This window comes from Equus asinus, chromosome 23, assembly GCF_041296235.1.
Source record: "Equus asinus isolate D_3611 breed Donkey chromosome 23, EquAss-T2T_v2, whole genome shotgun sequence".
Lineage (NCBI taxonomy): Eukaryota > Metazoa > Chordata > Mammalia > Perissodactyla > Equidae > Equus > Equus asinus.
In genome coordinates this window covers 42,066,772-42,090,354 of record NC_091812.1, presented here as the reverse complement: position 1 = coordinate 42,090,354, position 23,583 = coordinate 42,066,772, and the positions used below count along the sequence as shown (strand labels likewise).

General features: G+C 36.0%; 1 protein-coding gene across 25 annotated transcripts in view; it reads left to right on the top strand.

Annotated features, from left to right (window-relative positions):
* PTPRD (protein tyrosine phosphatase receptor type D) overlaps positions 1-23,583 on the top strand; it is a 2,080,413-nt gene that overhangs the window by 1,772,748 nt on the left and 284,082 nt on the right. For all 25 annotated transcript variants that reach the window (XM_070495512.1, XM_070495506.1, XM_070495510.1 and 22 more), the window contains 2 exons: positions 11,245-11,390; positions 14,586-14,727. In XM_070495512.1, coding sequence (XP_070351613.1) covers positions 11,245-11,390; positions 14,586-14,727 — 288 coding nt within the window. The remainder of the gene's footprint in view (positions 1-11,244; positions 11,391-14,585; positions 14,728-23,583) is intronic.

The following is a 23,583-nucleotide window of genomic DNA, read 5'->3' as shown; positions in this document are numbered from 1 at the left end:
TTTAAACATATTGAATGCCTACAATATGCTAGGTATTACACAGAATGAAACTATGACATAAGCCTTATAAACTTAGAATATTATTGTCTCTAGTGTAGTATTGGTCTAAATGTGAATAATGCTGGGCATTTTCAAATATATTTTTAAAATCACCATTTCACTATAAAACAACACTGGCTTATAGGCAACTCAATTTTTTCTACTTGGCATTTTATCATTTTCATTGTTTATCCATTATGTGTCTATATACTTATTAACACATGGTAATATACCTTAAAATAAAACATTGAGTACCAAGGAAATATTTTTAAATAATGAAATTTTCAAATGCTTCATCAATGGCAACATTTAAAAATCATAATATTATTTATTTAGAAGATAAGTTTAATTATGGACCTTCTTTAGGAAATGCTATCATATGTATGATAAAAGTCTATGTTTTATAATTAACATTGCCCTTGTAATAAAAAACTCAGGCAGCTCATTTTTCATGATACTCTATTCTAGACAAAACATTATTGTAGCATGTCAAAACAACAAATCTATGGAGATGCTATTTTGTCTATAAACAAGGTTTTCTTATTGTAATGCTTCTCAATTTCTCTAGTAAATGCATTTGAACGTCATTTTGTAATCTTTTACGACTCACTGAAAGTGTACACATGTGCATGGACGTTCACCCCTTCCAAGTTATAGCTACTTGGGGATATTTGGGAATAGTTTAGCTACTTTCATTTCCCAAAGTACTTTGCTAACTTACCAGTGTGAAATTGATAGATGAAAAATTGTGGTCAATTTATTCCTGGAAGATGGATCTATCTTACGAGAAATGATCCAGGCTTTTGCCAGTTGTGTTAACACCTCGCTTTGGTTGGAAGGCAGGATGGAACCAACAATTCATGTTGGCTCAAGGCCCTTCATCACTTACCATGACATCAGTAGATCTCTTTGTGGAATTGCTTTGTTACTGGTGTCTAAAGGGATCCATTATAGCATATCGTTCTAGTTCCTCTCAAAAAAATAATCAAACAAAATTCACATAGCTGATATATTGGAAATTTCTTAGAGGAGAAGTAAGAGGATCAATATTCTGCAGTTCAGTAACATAAAATTCCGAAAAAGATGGGTAAAAATGCCAAAGATGGCATTGTTTTGTCTTTTTTCTTTTCTTTGTTTGCCACTTCAATTATATCTGCTCTCATGTTCCTTTTCAAATAAGCCAATTACCTTTCCTGTGTGATCCAATTTGCAGGTACATGATAAGCAGCAGGTTAGAGTGAAGAATAAATGATTACTTTTAATGATCAGCACATCTGATGTGATAAATTATGATTAATGAGAAAATTAGCAGTGAATGATGTAAATGACTCTGCTTTGAAAAGTAACTCTACGAAAAGATGCGGAAGGGTTGGGAGAGTTTCTTTCGTCCGACACAGTGTCTGTGTTAAATAGCTTTGTGAGTAGATTACCATTTAGGGGAAATATGAAAAAAGCCAATGAATATTGTGTCATTTCCCTACATCTGTACTGAATGAGCCTGGGAGATTACATGACTTTTCGTCTGTTTCAGTGTAAGGGACTTTATCACTCTATTGAACAAAAACGGATGCACAGTTTGTGCATTTTGAATGCATAAATAGGTAGTGAGCAAACTCGGACGCTGAAAGTGGAAAATGTTGAGTGACTATCCAAATGGTGCTGCTGATAACATGTTTTCATTAAGAATGCATGACTCCAGCATAAGGAATGGCAAGAATGGCTTCACAGATTGTGTCTAAGAGTGATTCAGGACCACTGGCACGCCTTTCTGAAATTTATGTCACTAAACCAGTGGTTACTGTGAGTGTCTTATACCAAAACAGATGGCAAGTCTCACTAAGCATGTCAATAGTTCAGAGAAATTTTATGGCCCAGACACAGTGACTGTAGGGGTCATAATATCCCATGGCTCTATGTTAAATAAAAAGTTATGGTGGTGAGACTGTACAACTTTTATTGCTGTAAGACAAGTGTTTATGACCAAGGTATTAATATATCTTGAAACAGGACAAATTAGAAATTTATTTAATCACTGTAAACTGACTACTTCATTTGGAGTACCATCTCTACAAGATTTTTGAAAAAGAATTTGGAAGTCTAAAATGGACTTGAATGTCTTGACCCTTTTAAGTTGAAAATTATTTTCTACAGCATTTAAGTAGTACTTTCTGTAGTTTCATTTTATGGATTTTTTTTCTTCCTCCTTTTCCTCTTTCTTCATTGGTCTATAAATATTCACCACTATTTCTCCTACACTCTGTTGTCCTAAGGAGAAACGGAAAAGGCAGGATTTGAGGAGTATTTGAAGATGATTTTTTTTTGAGGGGTGGATTATCCAGTTTTCTCCTCAAATTTTGGGCTTTACCAATGGTCTAGGCCACCGGATACTCTGACGTGTATTTCTGCGGTGAATATGTGAGTTATTTTTTAGCATGATTTGTTAAAATGTATAAGAAGCCTTAAAATGGATAGTTTTTTGATGCACTAATTTTACTTATAGGGAGATATCATACATATTGAAACTTTAGATGTAAGAACGAATCACATTTGGGATTACATATATGTCCAAAGATGTAATTATAAGAATAATCATTGAAGCACTTTTTTATAATACTGAAAATTGGAAACAACATAAATGTTTAACAGGACATTACAATATGTTTTATAATATAAAAATGATATTCAGTTTAAATACTTAATAACAAAAAAGATATTCAAAATATATTTTAAGTAAAATGTAGGCTATACAATAACAGTACAGTATAATTTCTTTTTTTGTAAAAACTATTATGTGTATGATAAGCATAGAAGAGTTCTCAAAAGTTCTCAAGGTGATAACCATTAGAATGCTTTAAAATTGGTCTTGGGGCCAGCCCAGTGGCGCAGTGGTTAAGTGCACACATTCTGCTTTGGCGGTCTGGGGTTCGCTGGTTTGCATCCTAGATGCACACATGGCACCACTTGGCAAGCCATGTGGTGGTAGGCATCCTGGATATAAAGTGGAGGAAGATGGGCATGGATGTTAGCTCAGGGCCAGTCTGCCTCAGCAAAAAGAGGAGGATTGGCAGCAGATGTTAGCTCAGGGCTAATCTTCCTCAAAAAAAAACAAAAGAATAAAATTCATCTTAATTTATTTACGTTTCCTAATTTACATATAATATATACAATCAGAACAATAAAGTCATTTTACTTGAAAATAACAAGCACAAAAAGAGGCAGAGAGGATGCAAGTTCTGTGGTAACAGTGGAGGGGAATGATATTCATAAAAGAGCTGAGATCCATTGCATTACATTATATTTCATCTGAATTCATCCTACAGTAGAGACATGAATCTGGGATTTGGCTATCCTATATTTTGCCATCTTAAGGCCTGGTATGGATCCGTTAGTCTCTCACCATGTCGCATCAGTGTTTTGCAGTGTCAGTGACTTACATAACATTTGCATTCCACAGCTAATTTATCAAGCTATAAGCAAATGTGATTCAAATAGAGGCACAGTAATCATATTTACAATATTATTATCCATTCTAAATATTCAAAAGCTTATAGCCAAGGATTAGAGAGTATAGCACCTTGGAGAGCCTTTTATCAAGTCTGTGTATGCAGTGAACACCTACTATGTGCTGGGTGTGATTAGGAGTTACCGGACTTCAGAGATGACAGGGTCACAAATGCTTTTCTCAAGCTTCAGTTTATGTGAAAGGTGACAAATACATATCCATAAAACAACTAAAATAAAATACAAGCTGTTCTAACTCATAAGAGAGATAGAAAGTGTGATGAGAGAGTGAAAAGGATGGTGGATTTTGTCCAGATGGTAAGTTCAAAGAAAGCTTCAAGATATTTTAATTTGGGATTGAAAAATGGGTAAATACTGTAAATTCAGAAATGGAGGAGAAGGCATTTTGTGCCAGAGAACAGTACGTACCAGGGCATCGAGGCAGGAAATTTTAGGTCTTGATGGGCAATAGTAGAAACATTTTGGGAGACTGGGTTGGCAGCAGCTCTGAAAGACCTTAAAGACCAAACAAAATTTCTGGTTTTATTTGGCAGCAATAAGCTATTAAAGGTTGTTTGTTTGTTTGAGTAAAAAAGAGCTTAATCATTGACACATTTTTTAAAAACCCTCAAAGAACAAAAAGGGAAAGGAAAGGAAAGATGGACAATAATGTGTAATGTTGATTGCAATGATAAAAACCTGAACTGAAGGTGACTGTATGGGAAGGCACAGATAGCCTGATATCATTGAGTGATTCTCAATCCTGGCTGAATATTGGAATCTTCTGGAAATTAATTACCTAGCCCCACCCACTGATTTTCTATTTTAATTCGTCTGGACTGTGGTCTAAGAACCTATAGGTTTTTGTTTTTGTTTTTGCTTTTAGGCTCCCAAGTGATTCTAATGTCCAGCATAAGAAAGAGAATTATAGCCGTTGTTATTGGATATGAAAAGACAAGAGTGAGACATATTAGAAACAGAATTGATAGGAGTTAATAACTGAATAGTAGTAGGGTAAAGGAGAAGAAGACAAAAAGAGGGAGGCTTCAATGCTGGGTGGTCTGGGGGAATGAGAGTGCCACAAACAGAAATGGAAACTTAGTAAGAAGAGTGGGGCTGGGAAGGCAGATGGCATGGTGTGTTTCAACATAATTATTTTGAGGTGCTGCTAGGTAATCTTTCTGGTGGTTGGAAATAAGGACCAGGCATTGAGGAAAAGTTCAAGGGGGAGATCTCTTTTCATTAAATCCAATTTCTTCTTCCTGTTTTCCTTTCTTCCCTCCATTTTTCCTTCTCTCCCTTTCCCCCCTTCCTTTCTGTCAAAGTACATATTACTCTTTTGCCAGTTAAACATTGATAGTTATACAGAGGCGGAAGTGTCTATTTATTCAATGGAGGAAGCTTTAGTAGCCGTTTTCAAAGAATTGAGAGTTGGAACCTTAATAAAATTAATGGTGTAGACATGCATAGAATATGTCATTGAAATGCCTTGAAAAGGAAGAGAGTAAATTGATAAGTAAATGTTAAGAACTATAGTGGTATTCTCTTTTTCCATCATGAACAAATTGAAGGTATACATAGAATAATACAACAATATTTCTACCATATGAAACTTGGACCTTATGTAATTTGTTTATGAATTTTGTGGCTTTGATTGTTGTCTGTTGACCAGGCATCATAGTTAATTTATCCCTGATTCCAGTTAGCTTCTGGGAATTAGGAGAACTCCCATAGGCAGCATATTCTGGGTGAACATTCTCTCTTAATTAGTGAAAAATAATTGCTGTAATATAGCACAAAGTGTTTACCAAACCCTTGAGAAAACAGTCAGTATACATTTTATAGTTAACTAAAACAGATTTGAAAATATACGGTAAATTGAGTTATACCATTTTGTCTGTGTGGCGTCTTTGTAGCTTTCCATCCTCTGATTTGGCACTGTAAACACGTCAGGACGTGACAATTAGCTCAGAAGTCCATGACTCACTCTTAACCTCAGTGAGCCTTCCTTCCGTTCTTTTTCCCTTTTCTTCCTCTTTCCTTATTTCTTTCCAAGTTTCTATAGTATCATAAAGCTTTCTGTAATTCTATAAAATAGGAGTAATGGTATCATCTTGCAGGACTATGGAAAACATTTAATATAAGACATTTAAAACAGCTAGTCCAGTGCGTGGGATTCACTAAAGGGTAGTTATTTCTTTATCCCATTTTGAAGTATAATGCTCCTTAAATCAAATTTTAAGGTTAAAAGGTTGTTTTGGGAGTTGTGTTAAAAAGAAAACACCATAGATGACTCAAAAAAAGTGTGTTTGACTTTGAAGGTCTATCCTGGCTGTAGATGTCAGAGGTGGCCCTCTTGAGATCCATGTGATAGGATAGACGTCCCCACAGGCTCCAGTTTATGCAGAACATCTACGATAGAAACCAGTCCAGTCTGCTGTCTGTCCCACGATTCTGGTCCTCCTCATGGTTATACCTCAACTTTGGGACCTCCCTCTTCCGTCATGGGCCCCTGCAGTTGTACTGCTGTCTCCTGACCGCACTCCTACCCATTCAAAATCAAACGAATCATAACAGAAAATCCATCAGCTACACAAACTCTGGTCACTTTCTGTGTTTGGGGCAGTGGCAATAGAGTGCATCGTGGCTGGAAGGAATGTAAAACCCTGTGACAATAGCTCTTCTCCCCTTAAACCTTCAGACCTGGCCAATTACCTTAGAATCACCACTAAGTCACCTGGTAAACTCTGCATTCCTCACCCAACCACAGAAGCCCTGTTCCTGAGCTTCCCTTCAGAGCCTTGCCCTGATACTTCCAGAGAAAGAAGGATCAGAGATGGCCTCAGGTGACAGTCTCATAAATTCTGCAGACACCTTTTAGGGAGGAGGCAGGTTGCTAAAGACAGAACTTCCTGCATGTTCTTACTGAACATTCTCTCATCTTCTCCCTTAATATCATTTAATAGCATTATTAACCATCCCCTTTCAAAAGATTTTAAGTGCATTATTATCGCAAATATCCCTTTAAAACAAAACTGTCCATTTAAGGAAATGCTAGAAACAAAGCCAATTAGTTACGTGCTGTTAGTTTTGTTCCCCATGTGACATATTTCCTTGATGTCTGCAGAAGCGGCTTATTGATTAGAATTAAATTAGACAAATGGCACCCTCATTTCTTTTCTTTACTTGGGTAGCGTGTGGTCCTTTCTTTGAATCTGTTTTAAGTGATTCTCAATTGGCCAATCAAGTTACTGCAAACCTGAGTGGTCATCTTAACCTGTAAGAATTTCTCCTAAGTTCCTTTCTTCCATGGATATTACTAGTGGATTTCAGTGATTCTCCTCCATTAATGTCTAGCTTTACTTAATGTAATGTACTAAAGGGAGAATTTCATTCTCCAGAGAACAGTTTCTTAAGGATGGTCAAAGGCAGTTTGCTGGTCTTGCTTGGTTCTGTCCCCAAATTTAATAACCAGAAGTGCTCATTGGGCTTGTCACCTTGTCTTCAGAGAGCCTAGCAACTGGAAACCTGATATGGCATCAAAATAGTACAATCATCATATGTAAACTTACTGTGCATTGGTTACACTTTAAGAAACAATCTAACCTCTTGGAAGCAAAAATCAATCAGCAGCCTGTGTCTCCTCTTGAGCAGTGTAGGAAATAATAGTCTGCTGGATTCCTGGAGCTACTGTCTGCTTTATGAATGCATCCTGAGAATGCACAGTCTTTGAGCATGGTAGATACATTCTAGAGTATCAGCCATGACTCTGTTCTGACTCATATGCACGTTTAGCTTCTCTATTTTCCATTTAGAAAATAGACTTTCTGAGTCCAGCAGTAATTTGACCTCCACAGTGCCCAGCGTTAGTTTAATAAAAGGTCATACTCCTCACTTGTCAAAACCAGCTTGAGCAGAAATGCATTTTGCAAACCTCAGTGCTGGCAGCCTTAGGTGGATAGCAATGACAGTTAGCTACAATAATGGAAGGACACCTATCTAAATACTAGTGACTATAAAGTTATAATGTCTTTCTCTCCATTTTTAAACTCTTGATATTTCCTTTTTTCTTAGACCAAATGTCATATCAAGGGCTGTATCTCATGGGATAAAAACAGGAATTTTCATTATTCAGACCTGCGGCTGTGCTACTGCCTAACTTTTTAATAGACATGTTTGTTTTATGCTTTTATGTGGATTCTCTTCCCTTTCTTCCCATCTTTACAGCATGACTTAAATTTGGGCAGTCTCCATTACAAAAGAAGGCAGAGGATTCATTTAGTTTCTTTTATCAAGCTGAGATAGAGAGAAGGGGAAGTGGGTGCTGTGTACTGTTATACTCCTCTGAGAATAAAGATTTTTACTTGCCTCGAGCATTTGTTGGAGTTATTAACTTTAGGCTTCTCTCTACCTCGTATCTTTTCTTTGGCTGGCTGCCTAGTATTGACAGTATCAGTCGTAGAGTTTGACCAGCCAAGATGATTATTTATGTAACAAACATACTACTGAAAGGATTTTACTATATTGTCTAGAATCTTCACTTTGTATCATAGAATTATGGCATTTATGCTTTCTGTGGCTTGGATTTTGTGGGCAAACGTAGAAAAATTGACATCAGATCCCATAAGAAAGTCATGATTTCTTGTTTGTGAAGGCCAATGTCTTTCATATTTTTTAAAAAAACCCAAATAAATAAAAAAGCTCTGCATATAAGCACTTGAAATGCCTTTCTTTTTAACACTGTGTAATCAGTTTCATTGTCTTGTTTTCAAAGAATAAACTGAAGGACTCTTTTCAGGGTGCTTTTTTGAAGAATACTGAGTCACTACACTAGTAGTTAGTAGGATTGAGAAAAACAGTTTCAGATCTGGAACAAATTCTAATTGCTTTCTGTAATAAATTTCCCACAGTTCAGTAGGTTAAGTCTATTACCTAACTTCTTCTTCAGAAATAAAACCCTTACAGAAGCATCCAGTGGTCATGTCTTCGACAGATGCTTATATGTCTCCATATTAGCATGAATACGTCAAGTTATGACCAGAAAATGAAGATAAATGGGAAACACACCTGAACATTGGAACTGTAGTAACATCCCTTCCCTGAGAATATGGCAATTTGCCTTCTTTGCTTTCTGTTTAAAGATAAGATGTCTATGTTTAATAATAATTTGACTTTTTAGTGTCCCCACACACCTTAAGGAAGCACTTGCCCAGGTAGCCATGCTTATTTGCAGGTTGTCAGAATCTCCAAATTTCCTTCATTCTTTGGGGGTGAAAAATAGGATTCTATCCCCTAAAAAAAAAATCCCAGTGTAGCAATAATGGCATGCTACATTCTAGGTTTATTTAATTTGTAATTAGTATGTAGTCATTTTATATGATAGCCCTTTACCCCGTTCACAAATTCTTGCAAGAAATTTCAAAACAGACCTTAAATGGGAAGCTGGGTTGTTAACATTGATTTTCATTCACGGTTGACAATTTTTAAGCTACGGACTTCAAAAAAGGTGGTACCTAAAAATAACGGTATTGTAGCATTTAATATACCAGTGCAATACATTTTATTTTTCAGAGAAATACCCTAGGAATTTTAATTACATAATTATGATTTACGTATTAAATGCTGACAAGTGTGTGGTTATTATTAATTTACCTTGTTTGCAAGAGGAAAATGAAAACAAAACCTTCTAATATCTTTTTTGTTTGTTTTGTTTCCAGAAAAGTGACATTAAAGTGCAGTGATTTTTATTCCTCTCACTTGTTAGTCAATTTCAACTCGTTTTAAGTACTTCCCAGAGTACTGATAATCATCTAGTTTGTGCTGCTACCCAGAGATGCTGCAGAATGTGATATCTAGCAAGCTTGTTAGATCCCACCTTCTTTCTTAATATTTCTGAACAAACAGGAACTGTGTTCTCGCAGTTCCACTCTCCCCAAGCTGAATTTGCTGATGAAGTGGAGCTTCATTCTCCAACATGAGCATTGCCAAGTTGCCTTTCTTCTCCATCCTTTGCTCATCGTGGGAATGATACACTAAGCTAGAAAACCTTAAAACTGAAAGGGATCTCTGCATAATAATTTATTTCACATCTCATATTTTTATAGTTAAGAAACAGGAAAGTTAAGCAATCTTTTCCCCAAGATGATACATCTACACAGTGGCAGAGGGGAGATGGGATTCTGGCTTCCTTGCCTCCAGGAAAACCAAGATGAGAGTCAAAACACAACATCAGGCCAACAGGAGCATCACGTGGTAATCATGAAAACAAGGCAGAGAAATAGTGGTGATGAACAAACAGTGATGAACTTTATTTTCTTCTTTCTTAGAATCTAAGGATTCTTTTCAAAACTAATATTAGCTATAGTTACTTAAAACATTTATCAATGACATCTAACTGAAAAAGTAGGAGAAAGGAGAAAATTTGGAATAGGGATAAGAACATAGAACATAAAATGGAGAAGTAAAATACTTTTGAATTTTAAAAATTTTCCAACTATAGCATAATTGTAAAAACTCAAGGATGCGAGAAAAATGTAAAGATGTAGGGAAATTAATTAAAGTGCCTCTTCCCAAACTACCGTCATTAGTGTTTCAGCATATTTTGTCCCATCTTTTTTTTTTTGATGCATTTTTCTTCATTATCTGATATCCCTCATATAATTTTGTAAGGTGCTTTTGTGGCTTATCATTGAGTTGTAAGTGTCTCTCATGTCATATTATGAAAACTTTCTAAATATAACATTTCCTGTTAGTATGACATTTCATCATTATGCTATGGTTTATTTCACCAACTCCTGTATTATTTGATATTTAGGTTATTATAATCTTTGCTAAGTAAATAACATGATGAATATCTTTGTGTATGAATATATATCTACGGTTCCTATAATTCTCATATGATGGACTTTTAGGTGCGGAAATACAAGATGGGTAATAAGTCGATTTGTAAGAGGGGGCTGAGTGTCAGGAGTATTTAATTGAGATGGAGGACATTTACAAAGCTTCCACTTCTCGCCTTTCCTTAGGGATCTTTAAGTCTCCATCTTTCTTAAAAATTCTTTTCTTTGCTGTCACTTTGGAGACTTCTTGTTCCTTTTTTTAATGCAAATTGTGAAGTTAAGTTTCAAGTAAGGCAGCACACAATCTCTGGGTTAGAGTCACTTTACCATTTTTCCCTATTTCTTGTCTCTTGCCAAACCTTCTAATTCAGGGCTATATTTCTTGTCTCTTTAAAATTTCCTAGAATTTCTCTTAAATGTCACTAATTTTCATAGCTTAGCAGTGGCAGTGCTGCTCTCTGGCAGTGTCCTGATAGCGGCATCAAAGCAAAGAGCTAAAATTTTACTCACTTTGATTGATGAGCTCATTTTGTTACAGAGGACAAATTGGATTTTTTTTTAATACTGGTAATAAAAATTAATGTGTGATGTTGCTTTTCGGATGTTATTGGATCTCTGCCTTAATACAGATTTCGGCAATAAAAGCACTAGCAGATAACTTGACCAGAAGTTACCTCCTTCCCTTTAAACTACCTTCAAAAGTAAAAGATGCTTTCCTAATTTTGTAGTCCTAGTACATTTATGTATGTACGTATGTGTTGGCAGAAATGGGGTTGAAGGCTGTGGAGGGAACAGTGGCAGTGAGGTAATAGTTTATGTGTTCAGTTTTCCATCTAATTGAGTTGTTTATTTCTTTTTATTTCAGCACCTCCGAGGTTTACACGAACTCCCGTTGACCAGACAGGGGTCTCTGGCGGAGTTGCCTCTTTCATTTGCCAAGCTACAGGAGACCCAAGACCTAAAATTGTCTGGAACAAAAAAGGAAAAAAAGTCAGCAATCAGAGATTTGAGGTATTAGGTCCATTGTTCTGTTTCTCTGGGGGAGGAATGTAACTGCTGTGTCTTTGGTTTGTATGTTACTTGCTTGTTTTACTCTGATATAAAGTGTTAATCGCTGGGATATGACATTTTTTATGTTGCATGTGATGGAAAACTTAACTCTAAGGTGCTTTTTTAACAAAGGGCATTTGGGGATTCAGGTGACTGACTTTTGTCTCTACTTGTACCAGGGCTCAAATAGTTTTCCTAGCATGCATCTGTTAGCCTCATCTTCAGACCGCTTCCCCTTTAAGTTGCAAGATGGAGTCTTTTATTCTCCCGTGACCAAGTCTAGAGGATGAGTGAGAGCTTCCTATCCCATCGGCTCTATTGAGTTGCATGCCTGTCCCTGAAGCAATCTATCTGAACAGGGGAATGACGCAGGCTTCCTAATTGAAGTTAATCAGCATCTCCCTCTCTTGCTTTGAGTGAGATCAGTTCTGTCCAACCTCAATGGCTTGGAATGAGGGAGCAGTGTTTTCCTAAAGGGAATTCAAGCTCCTGTTAACAGAAAGAAGGGGAATGGATACTGGGCAGCAAATGAAGTTGTCCACTACGCCTTATGTCTGTATTTTGCAAGTAGCATGAAGTAGCATGAGAAATTTGATCCAGTGTGTTAGTGTGAAGTTCTACACTGGAAGAAACTTACCTAACTGGGTTGATATTAGAGTTAAGCCTATTAAAAAAATTATTTTCTTTAATCAAGAAAGCTCAGTGCGTTAAAGATGATGAAACATAACTCACAGATTTTTTGGTTATTTGTGAGGAGTCTTATGGTTTAGAAATTTGCTCACTCTGGAGAGGAAAAATAGATGATAAGCTACATGGAGAAAGATTGGAAACAGCACAGACTATCATGCTGGTAATTTAAGAAATGAAGAAGATAGCTGGATTCTTACAGGGTACTAAGACCTCCAGTCTGCCCCAAATTAAAAACTCACTTCCTCTTACCTGAGTTTGTAATCTACTTCATAGCTTAATTCAAAATTTGGCAAATTAAAGGCAACTCTTAGTTAAAAGAAACATAGCAACTGCAAAATTCAGAACGGTTTGATTTTACTAATTTTTCACCAGTTCTTACAGAGCAATAAATGATCCAAATAGGTAAAGAACCTGATTAACCACACTGGTGAAAATTGAAATCTGGACTATAGTTTGCAAATGATAAATTTAAAATTATGTTTGTTTGAAAATCAAATACCTACAGTGATTTAAAAATAAGCAAAAAGGATATCTTAAATAATCTTTGGGAAATATTTCCTACATCATGTAGAAAATGATGTATGTGTATATCTTTGTTGCACGTTTTTTTTTAGTTTGAATGAAATTGAATTTTTTTGTCCAGGAGGAGTTTGACATCATGCTTGCTAGTGATGATGGCTTCTTGGGAAAATCTTGTAACAGAGATTAAATTATAATAGTAAACATTTCAAAGCATGAGCTCTGCTCAGTATATAATTCCTACTGAGAGTCATATAAACACGTCCAGGGAAAATTAATTAGTTTTACATAAATTGCCTACATCAAATGGTCTTGAGTCTTGGATTGGGTCTTTACTATCTGTCACAGTGTGTGTATATTCTTTTGGTCTCACTATTTTATAGGGCTCATGAGAACAGTGGCTGACACTGATTTTGTTCTCTCTTCTACCTCCAGTGCTGAATACAGTGTCTGGCCTAGAGTAGGTAAATAGTCAATAGTGGATATTCAATAGGCTTTTCAAGTTGGAGATTACAACACCACCTTGTAATGTGTGGTATAGTTTTTGTTGTAAGAGGATAGCTCTAAATCTAGGAAATAGTTCAGACATGAAAATTCAATGATGTAACAATTAATCAAAATTTAAATGGATTTTAAAGATGTTTAAATCTTTCTCTACATTAATCCACAGGATGCTCATAAATAATTTTTCTTAAATTATTGCATATTTGACAAAGATTCCAGTAACTATGAAGCTTTTCTCTCCCAAGATGCATAGTAGATTCATTCTAAAATGTATGCTTAATAGAGTTGACAATAAATTGTGGTGCACTGAGAAGTGGGACATTTTGCCAATTGTTGTGAATTTAAAAGATAAATGGAATACAGAAAGGACTTAAAGTGGATGTAACGTGTTTTAAAAACATTCAGTCTCTTTCTTCCATATATTGACGTATGCACACTCATGTACAAAATCTGGGATTGAGCATCCCATAAATGTATTTATAAGGCATTTCAAAATATTCACAATTTAGGCACATGGAAGTATTATTCACAAGCAAATGCAAAAAAAAAAAAAAAAAGCCAGCACAGCATTTCAGTTAGCAGCTTAAAGAACGTAGCATAATTACGGAAAAGACAAGTAGAGGACTCCACAGTTTTGTACACATATTTATCAATATCATCATCGTCTCTTTTTAAAAGGAGTGCTTGAATTAGCTGACAAATACCTAGGATTGCTAAACTGTTTCAAAGTAGAGTTCATAATGAGAGTGAATTCAAGCTTACTGTTTAGGACATTAATTTTCTGCCTGGTGAAGCAAGCCTCCGTTTTACAGCAAAAATGCCCTAAAAATGCAGAAAATGCTAAGCTAGAACAAATACTGGAATGATTTATGACAAAATTAATGCACGCCATCAAGCTCTTGGGTTGTGAAAGCCGTCTCGTTGGCTGCGTAAGTGCTAGATTTATGCAGTTTCTCTTCATGGTTCGCTCATCTATACTGTTCAGGATGAGACACTTTCAACCAGAAGAGCTATCTGTGGTGGCATACATTATTTCTTCCCCTTACAGTCCAACTCTTGAATGGATCTGTATGTGCATATGTGCTGTCAGAAACAGAGTAATTTGAGAAGTTTATCCATCATAGCGGCAAACTTAACAGGATCAAATTGCCCTACATACTTATACTGGAAGATTTTCATGAGTAAAGCTTGCATGGTTTTCAGTAGAGACTAGAAATCTATATTTTTGCATATGTAGTTTCATGTCTTTCCCTTTGTTCAGAAGAAGATTCATTAAATTAGACCAAATGTTCTGTTTCACAACTGTATCAAAATTCAGTCTCAAAATGCTGTGGAGTTTACTCTGAGCCTGATGGCTGGCTCACCATTGCACTCACTAAGAGGTTTAGCTGAGAGGTAGACGATTGTAACAACACCTGTGACAGCTATTGTTTCCTCTAATAGGTAATAGAGTTTGACGATGGATCTGGATCAGTTCTCAGAATACAACCCTTACGGACTCCGAGGGATGAGGCCATTTATGAATGTGTGGCCTCCAATAACGTGGGAGAAATAAGTGTATCCACCAGACTCACAGTTTTGCGTGGTAAGGACTCAAATGCCATGTTGTTGCTTGTGTCATTGTTGAAGTCTCTACGTCAAGTGTTCTTTTGTAGGACCATTGAAAAGACAAGCATTGTCATGACACTTTAATGGGAAACTAATTGAAATAAAATGTTTGTAAGAGTCAAACTCTTAAACAAACAGTGAGTGCCTTCTCTCCTGTGTCTTGAAAAATGCTAATGAAGGAGAGAGAAGAAAATCCCAAGAAATTCTGATTTCAAATGTCAGATAGTAGTTTGGTTTTTGGTAGCAAACCTGGAAAAGAAATAGGGTATGCTACTCTTTTGCATGTTAATATTACTCGTGTATGGATTTTTAATACTGAGGTCAGCAACTACTGTCTTACAAATTACCAAAGCTGACACTGATGTTTGCAAAATTAAAGGAACATCCTCTACATAAAGATGAGTTCCTCTGAAGGAGAGGAATCAAGAACAAGACAGACACCTTTCTTCTTTCTGTCAAAAAATGTGTTATTTCAGTCTTTTATATTTTTAGAGCTAACATCTGTTGATGCAAAGTTAATGGAAATGGTATGTCCCCTTCCGTGTTTCTGGCTATGTGGCTTATGCAATTTGACCAAAGCATGGGATGACCTGCCAGATCTCCTGGAGAGTGTGTCTACTTTCTAGACTTCCTTTAGAATGACAGTACCAGAGAATAAAGGCTAGTGATTTGTGATATTTTGTTGTATATGTCTAATTTAGTATTTGAGTGGAGATAAGAACATTGCCTGATTTGGCTTACCTAGTAGTTGACATTTCCAGACAAACACTTCTGTGCCTTTATCTCTTTCTTATGCATTCTTTTATTTCTTTGTTTTATTTTGTTTTGAACTTCATTTTGCTTGATTCCAGGACTTAGGAGAATAGACATTCTTATAATGGGAATTTCTATTCCCTAAAATGAAGGGAATTGAAAAGAAGAGGTCAATATTTAGTAATCACAGAGGAACATATATAGATTAAGAACATTTCTCCTCCATTCCATTTTTCTCCATTGAGGGATGTATTTACTTTGTATGTTTTATAAAATCAAAAACATCTCCTTCTAGGTCTATTTAGTACCAAAATTAATTAGTTAATTCAAGAAGCCTAGAAAATGAGATTATTTACATATGCCTCCAAAAATGTGTTTTACATAATAAAAATGTCTTACTAAGTCTTAGAGAAAATATTGACCAACTGGATAGAAATCTTTTAAATACATGTAACAGAATTCTGCTTAAAGACAAGTCAGATTTGAGCTATCTTTCTGGCCATTATGACAAACTAGTTCATACAGGAAGTTCTCTCTTCCTCTGTAAAAACACAGAGATATTATAAAATTTCTGAAAATAATATTAAATGCGTGGTTAGGCTTGCAAACAAGAAAGAGAGATTTCTAGGTGCTAAAAACAAAGAATCTCCAGAGAAAAGACAATTTGAATCTTATAAACCCAAGATGATAACGGAATGGGCAATATGCTTTAGGGCTGGAGTTTTAACTCTCCAGCAGGACCCAGGCATATATAAAATAAGATGGGAGTAAGAGGAGGCAGATCAGCTTTCTGCATAAAGATGAGACTTCTAGCGCTATTCCTATAGTGTGATACTCAGAACCTAGAAGCTAACATAAAAGCTGGTTGGAAACAGTGAATTTCATAGAATGTGGAATAGGCAGCTATGTAAACATTTACCCCACAGAGGCATTCCCACAGTGCAGGGCATATGACCCCAGATGAGGTCATTCATATCAAATGGGCTCATGAGTACTAATTCTAGAAGTGTGAAAGCCAGTTCGAACCCACGAGGGACAGTAAGCTCCAATGAGATTAGAAATCATAGTCTGTGAACTACAGATAATTGAACCATATGAATAGAGTTTAAAATAAATGTGTTTTAAATATTTGAAAAAGTAAAGGGAGGAATAAAATCCGTCAGGCAAGAATAGGTGTTAGAAAAAAAAGAGCAGACAGGAGTTAGAAGGCAGCTTTTAGAACTGAAAGGAACCTTAGAGACTGTGTTTATACATACTATCATGTGTATTACAAAAAGTATGTATATATGTGAATATACGTACATATTCACATAAACTTAGATAAAAGATCTGAACATTGTAGAATCATTTTTTAAGGTCTTCCCATCTAAAGCAAAATCAGACTCACCTGTTGATCTTCTTTTAAAATTTTAATCTTTATTCACCTAGTTTACAACTAATGCTATTATGTAGAAAGTGTATTACAGAGGTACAATAAAATGAAATTTATCACAAACTTTTTGGGTTATTTTTTGCCTTCTGAGTTCCTTAAACAAACCCCTTAAAAGGAAACAATGGCAGTCATTTTGGCTTGATTTAATCTTTATGCATTTGATGAAGACATTAACAAAAAGTTGGAGGAAATGTCACTTTACTTAGACGTTCATATGGATTTATGATTTCGTGCCTCCCAGCTCACTAGGGTTTCCCCAACTCATCTTCTTTTATCTGACTAGTCCCTGCATAAAACAAATGCATTTGAAATTTTAATATGATCTTGACTTTCTATGTGAATATCTGTCATACTTAAGTATATTTGTATGAAAATTTATGATTCCAGTAAAGTAGTTAAACCTTATTTTTCTAAAGACTATGTTTAGCAAGTTTGGAAATGTTTCATGAGAAAAACTCAAAGGTATTTTGGATAATGGAAAAATAGTCTAAACATAACCTTAAAATAGAATACTTTCATATCTCCTTGTAGGATGAAATAAATGGGGCTGGGAACTATGTTTATTTCCTAGAGTTACCTCTATATAACTGTTGATCATTCTATTAATAATAATGTGTTAAAAATATTCCAATGCTAAAGTGACATTCGTAGTACCTGGACATTGTGAGCAGTTAACTAAAGGAATGTGAAAAGTTTCATACCACGCTTGATGAGATTTGTGCCCATTGTAAATTCGCTTTCTTTTGGAAATCGTGTCGGCAGACACTTAAGCTCTCTGCTTTGTGGTAGATGGAGACCACTCTACATGTGCACCCAGGGGCCCTCATCAGATGCCCGTCTTGTTCACATGGGTCACTTACTTTTCCCCTACTTTGTTGACAATGCCAAAAATGTGCCAACTGTCACACTGGGTTTGGTCTAAGTGGACTGGATGGAGATCACTAATTTATTTCACACAAGCTACTAGAGAACCTAATTAATTAGAGTTTTAAACATCTGACCTGTGTGGCTCGTGCAGAAGACGTTGAAATAATGCTCTGTCCATCCATGTGCATTGAAGGGGATATTTCAGAGACAGCTTTCCCGCTGTAGCTCATTTCAAATTACCCTAGCTCTGAAAAACTGTTTTCATAAGGAAGGATAACTATAAGCTCGGGTTGAATGTGTCCTGGAATGAGATATTTGGGCAATTACGTCTATACACTGTAGACTGTAGTTCACAGAAGTAGTGGGAGAAGGGGGAGTTGAATGCGATATTTACAGCCTCTAGGTCATTTTTAAAATTTGTTCGGTTGCCCTGCTGTGGAAACACAAGCAAATACCAGCTCCCTAGTTTTATAGAACTTTGGGAGGCTGACAATATGTGTCATACACGTCTCCCTCCTGAAAGAACTTTAAGTGAAGCCCACAGATCTCACTGAGAGTTTATTAAGGACTGCGCTTTACCTACTTGTGGAATTCTGCTAAGGACTTTGGTTTAGATATTTGGCTTTCTGTGAGGAGCAAGCACAGGACCAAAGAGGGCGTTTTAAGAGGGATCATCATCCAGATGAAACTAGCTCTTTCTGAATCTTTGGTTCACTGGCCGCATTTCTTCCTGAACAAAGATATGAGGAGAAAAACAGAAATTTATGTAATGATAACCGAGGATGAAAATATCAGCCACTGGGCAGGGAAAATGAGATATCATCATCCATAGTCTTTTCTTTCTCATAAGAGTCCAGGACCACCTGCTGGCTTCAGGCAAGTGGGAAGACATCAAGAATCCTTTCTTCTTGCTCACATAATTCCTCTTCTCTAAGAGAAAATTCTAGAAAAATTTGATCAACTTTTCTCTAATTGTCTGACTAAATGTCATGTTTCTTGAATTTTTTTGTCATCTAAAACAGCATGTAATATGTTGTGTTTTTTTAAACTTAGTAGGTTGTTTTCAGAAACTTACCTGTTCCCAAATAGCACTGCCCCCCAAACCATCACCAGAACTATCACAACAAAACAGGGTATAATATATAACATCATTGCTTGTATCTGCTTATAGGAAACTAGCTTGTCATTAGAACATATCCAAAGTACAATTATTGTCTAAAAAAGCTAGCTGATCAAATATGAGACACGTCAGTTACCTAGTTTAGCAGATGTATTTTATGACCTGATACTTGTGCTTGAGTATCTGCTCCACGTATAAATGCTTCGTATTGTGTGAATGATCGATCGCTATCAAGACATAACACAGTGTAGAAAGGACCCAAGTCTAGGTCTCAGGTAATTTGAGTTTTAACTCTGGCTCTGTCCCAAATAGCTGTAGCACCTTGAGCAAATGTATTAACTTCCCATTTTTTTTGTTTGTTTGTTTGCCTCATTTGCCCAGGAAAGGCATTGGATTCGTGATCACTCAGATCACTTATGTCTAGCTTTCTATCATTCAGTGACATCCCTGTTTCAGCAAGTCATTTTTGGCAAGATGGAAAAATATGCTCCCTGAAGATGACTGTTACTGAGATAGTAAACCACACAGTGCTAGTTGGATGAGACAGAGAAGGCATTTCATTGGGACATGGAGAGAAATGTTTGCATAATATGTCTGTTTCAAAAAATGTAAGCCATTATAGCAGTTGTTAAAAAAAAACACAGCAACTTTTACAATCTTTCAGAGAGAAGGCAGTCGACTCTCCGCCATTGTGCAGTACCCTGTGATCAGAATTAGCATGTTCATTACAGTCTCATTTTATTAATGCCTCTTTTTGAAGATGAACACAGTTGTCCCCGCTGTGAAAATGGTACTTTGCCGTTTATGTTATAAAGTGGTCTCGGCTGGGGATCCAGGGTAGGAACATTAAAGAACAAAGCACAGCTGCTTGACTGTCACACAAAAGGATTTTTATGAAAGACTGGAACAAAAGGAAGGGTGGCTAACACAGAACAAACTTGCTGACAATTCTGGTACTGAGTGAAGATTACTTGCAAAGCCTTATAAAATGGTTGAGTACTTGGAATAAATGGATACCGACATGATAAAGCCTTTTTGTGTGCTGCATTTCTATGCTGAAAAAGGTGGTGGTGGGCAGAGCCATATAAGTAAACAGAAACCTTGACTTTTGATCGTGTAATCTTTGGTACTTTTAACAATTCTTTACGTATCAGTGTTCAGAAGGCAGGAGCCCACGTGGACAGTTCCACAGAGACTGTAGTCAGGAGAGACATTAAAACTGATAATGATTGGGAGAAAGTGCAGGTGTGGGCTGAGGCTATTTATATTTCCTTGATCCATCTTTTAAGGACCATTGTGTTGGCGAGGCATGCTGCTTTCTTTGAATCGTTATTACTTGTTTTTCCACACTGGGGTCATGTCTTAAAAGGGTTCAGAGAGAATGTGGGCAATTGTAAATCATTGCATTTAAGTGAGAACATTTTTCTTCTTTTGACTTCATAATATAATAGTAGTTTTAATAATTTTGAAATGAATATTGTGTCACGTGAGTGTTTACTGTTGATTGACTTGTTAATGGAGCCATAGAAATGTCAAGCTGGAAGGGAATTTGGTGTTTACGTAGCCCAATCCCTTATTTTTGATGTTAGAAACAAAGGTCCCGAGAATTTGAAATGATTTCTTTCTTGGTCATACAACTAAGATTTCCTCTGGGTTTCACCTAGTCAGAAATGATCCCTGCTGTATTATGTTGTGACAATGTCTTCTAGCCCTTTAGATATTTACTTTTGATGTATAGGACATTGTCCTGGAAGAATTCTGCTAGCTGACCAGCCATAGACAGGCATGATGTGAAAGAAAATAGTGTTAATGCGCTATGGTGTGCAAAGTGTGGAAAAATCCTACCTGTTGATGCTTCATGGGAGGGAGGACACCTCTGAGTGAAGGTGTAAAGAACCTGTAGGATTTTATCAGGCAGAGCTAGTGTGAGGGAGTGTTAAGGATAGAGGAATCTTCATGAAGTTAGTTGCATGGGAAAGAAACTGCTACTTATTTGGTGGTGGGTATGGGTGGTATATTAATCAGTTTTCTCCAGAGAATGGAACCAATAGGAGACACATATATATATCTCTCTCAAATTATGTGTAAATATTTTATTAAATATATGTTTTATTTATTTATTTATTTATTTGTTATAAGAAATCAGCTCATGCTATTAAGGAGGCTGATAACTCCCAAGATCTTTAGGGTTAGTCGGCAAGCTGGAGACCCAGAAGAGCTGATAGTGTAGTTCCAGTTCAAGTCTGATGGCTTTAGAACCAAGAGAGCTAATGTTTCAGTTTGAGTCTAAAGGCAGTGAAAAGCCAGTGTCCCAGTTTGAAGGCAGTCAGGCTGGAGGAATTCTCTATTTTAGGGGAGGGTCATCCTTTTTGTTCTATTCATGCCCTCAATCGATTGGGTGAGGCCCACCACATTAGAGAAGGCAATCTGCTCTACTTGGTCTACGGATTTAAGTGTTATTCTCATCCAAAAACACCCTCACAGTCAGAACCAGAACAAGGTTTGAGCAAAGATCTGGATACCTCATGGCCCAGCGAAGTATGAGATTGGGGCATGCTTCATTGGCTAAGGAGATCGGGCTACACAAGCAGAAAATCATGTGACTAAGTTAATGTAGACCAATCTCTATATGAGCTGAAATTTGCAAAGAGCTTTTCTAAAATACTTAAAGTGATGTGGCAAACAATTCATTGTCCTTTTTATACATAATCGATGTTTATACTTTAAAACTGGATATTTAGGTGACTTTCATTGATCAACTTTGAACAACTTTAAAAAATTTAATTTCCTGGCCTTCACAATTAGTTTTCTTTTAAGCTACTAATTAAGACGTAGTTTTAAAAGTTGTACATGCATAGTTTATTGAGATTTAGGGCATAAATAAACCAAATGCCTCATCTAGGGTTTAATTATCAAAATCCTAATTACATGTCTCCTTAGAAGAGCAAGTAACTGATTTTATTCTATTAAAAAAACAATGACTTGTGAGTTAATGCCACATTAAACACAAGTATGATGACATACATCCTCGTATTCTTAATATATTTTATTAAAGATAACAGGAAAATTTAAAGACTCTCTTATCTGTGATCTTCCTAAATGAGCTTGTGTTTTAATTTACCTCTCAAAACTTTACATACCCTTCTTTTTTGTATTTGTAAACTTTATCCTTTATTTTGGACATCACCCTTGCATTAAATATATGTTATTTTCACCTTTAACACAGTGGATTTTTTTCTCACTAATAGATTTTGGCCACAGTGTAGCCCTATTAAATTTTCTCTCACATGTCTGATGATGTGTGTGTTCAGGAGATAAATCTGATCTCAGTTTGGGTTTCCCCAGAAGCAATCCTACATTTTTTAGAGTGTAACACCAAAAGAGCTATTTAAAACAATGGAACCGTGTGTCATGAGTGAGACTAACAAATTGATATTAACAGTTTTCAGATATTTTCTACCCTTTTATGTTGGCATGGGCACTTCTTTTTGTTTCTTTGTATATTTGTTTAATTCTATGAGTATCAGATCTAGCATTTATCAGACAATTAGAAAGTGAAATATGGTAGAAAAGACTTGATGACTTTTAATAAAGTTAGTTATTAATTATATATACACTGTATAGCTAAACCAAAAATTCTGTTGGGAAGGTATATTTGCATTTATGCATATATGTTTTATACATTCAATGTATATATAGTGTGTGTGTATGAACTGTTTAATTTGCTTCATAGCATTTTCCACTCTGAAATTATACTCTTTATTTCTTGAAACTTTTATTTTATTTACTTTTGTGCTTTTGTATATAAGCTCCATTACAATTTTCTCTGGCCTAGAAATGTTGCTAGCATTTACTGGGCAACCAACACAAATTTGTGGAATGAATGTCTGCATATAAAGAGGGATATATAGATATGGTTATGTAAACACAGACGATGCAAGTAAGAGACCATTTGAGCAGGAATTAATCTCACTTTACATATAATGGATAAAAGTGATCCTGATTTCAACGGCCATTGTAGGATGACGAGTGTGACTGAGAGCCAGATAAAATGGGCACTACAAAGAGAGATGGTGAAACAGAGGGAACCACAATGGAAACAGAATATTCTTTGATATATTCTTAGATAGACTTGGATTCATATCTATAGTCCACTGTTTCTAACCTGTGTGGATTTAGATGCATTACTTAAGTCTGAACTTGAAGCTCCTCATCTTTGGACTGGAGGATTACTTAGCTACCTTTTAGGGTTGTTTTTGGAAATTAATGGCATATGTGTGTAAAGCATGTGGCACAGTGACTCAAATATAAAAGTTGCTGAAAAATGTTAATTTCTTTCCTTCTCCCTTCATCATCCCTTTGAAGCTGAGCTATTTCAGCCCTCTTGCCCCTCCTGAATATCCAGCATCTAGAATAGTGCCTGGCACATAATAATTCAATAAGTGTTCATTAATTGAATGAATGGCTATGGCGATGTGAGAGGAGGGTCGAAAATCCTGGAGAAGAAATTTTCTGTGGCTTACAAAACATTGCTTAGTCCAAAGGACTGAAAATCAGCTTTTCACATGGAAATGAGAAAATGAGTGTCTGAAAATATACATGTATTACCAAGATTTTTGGAATGACTGCAGGTCATTTATTGGTGCAATGCTCTCTAACAT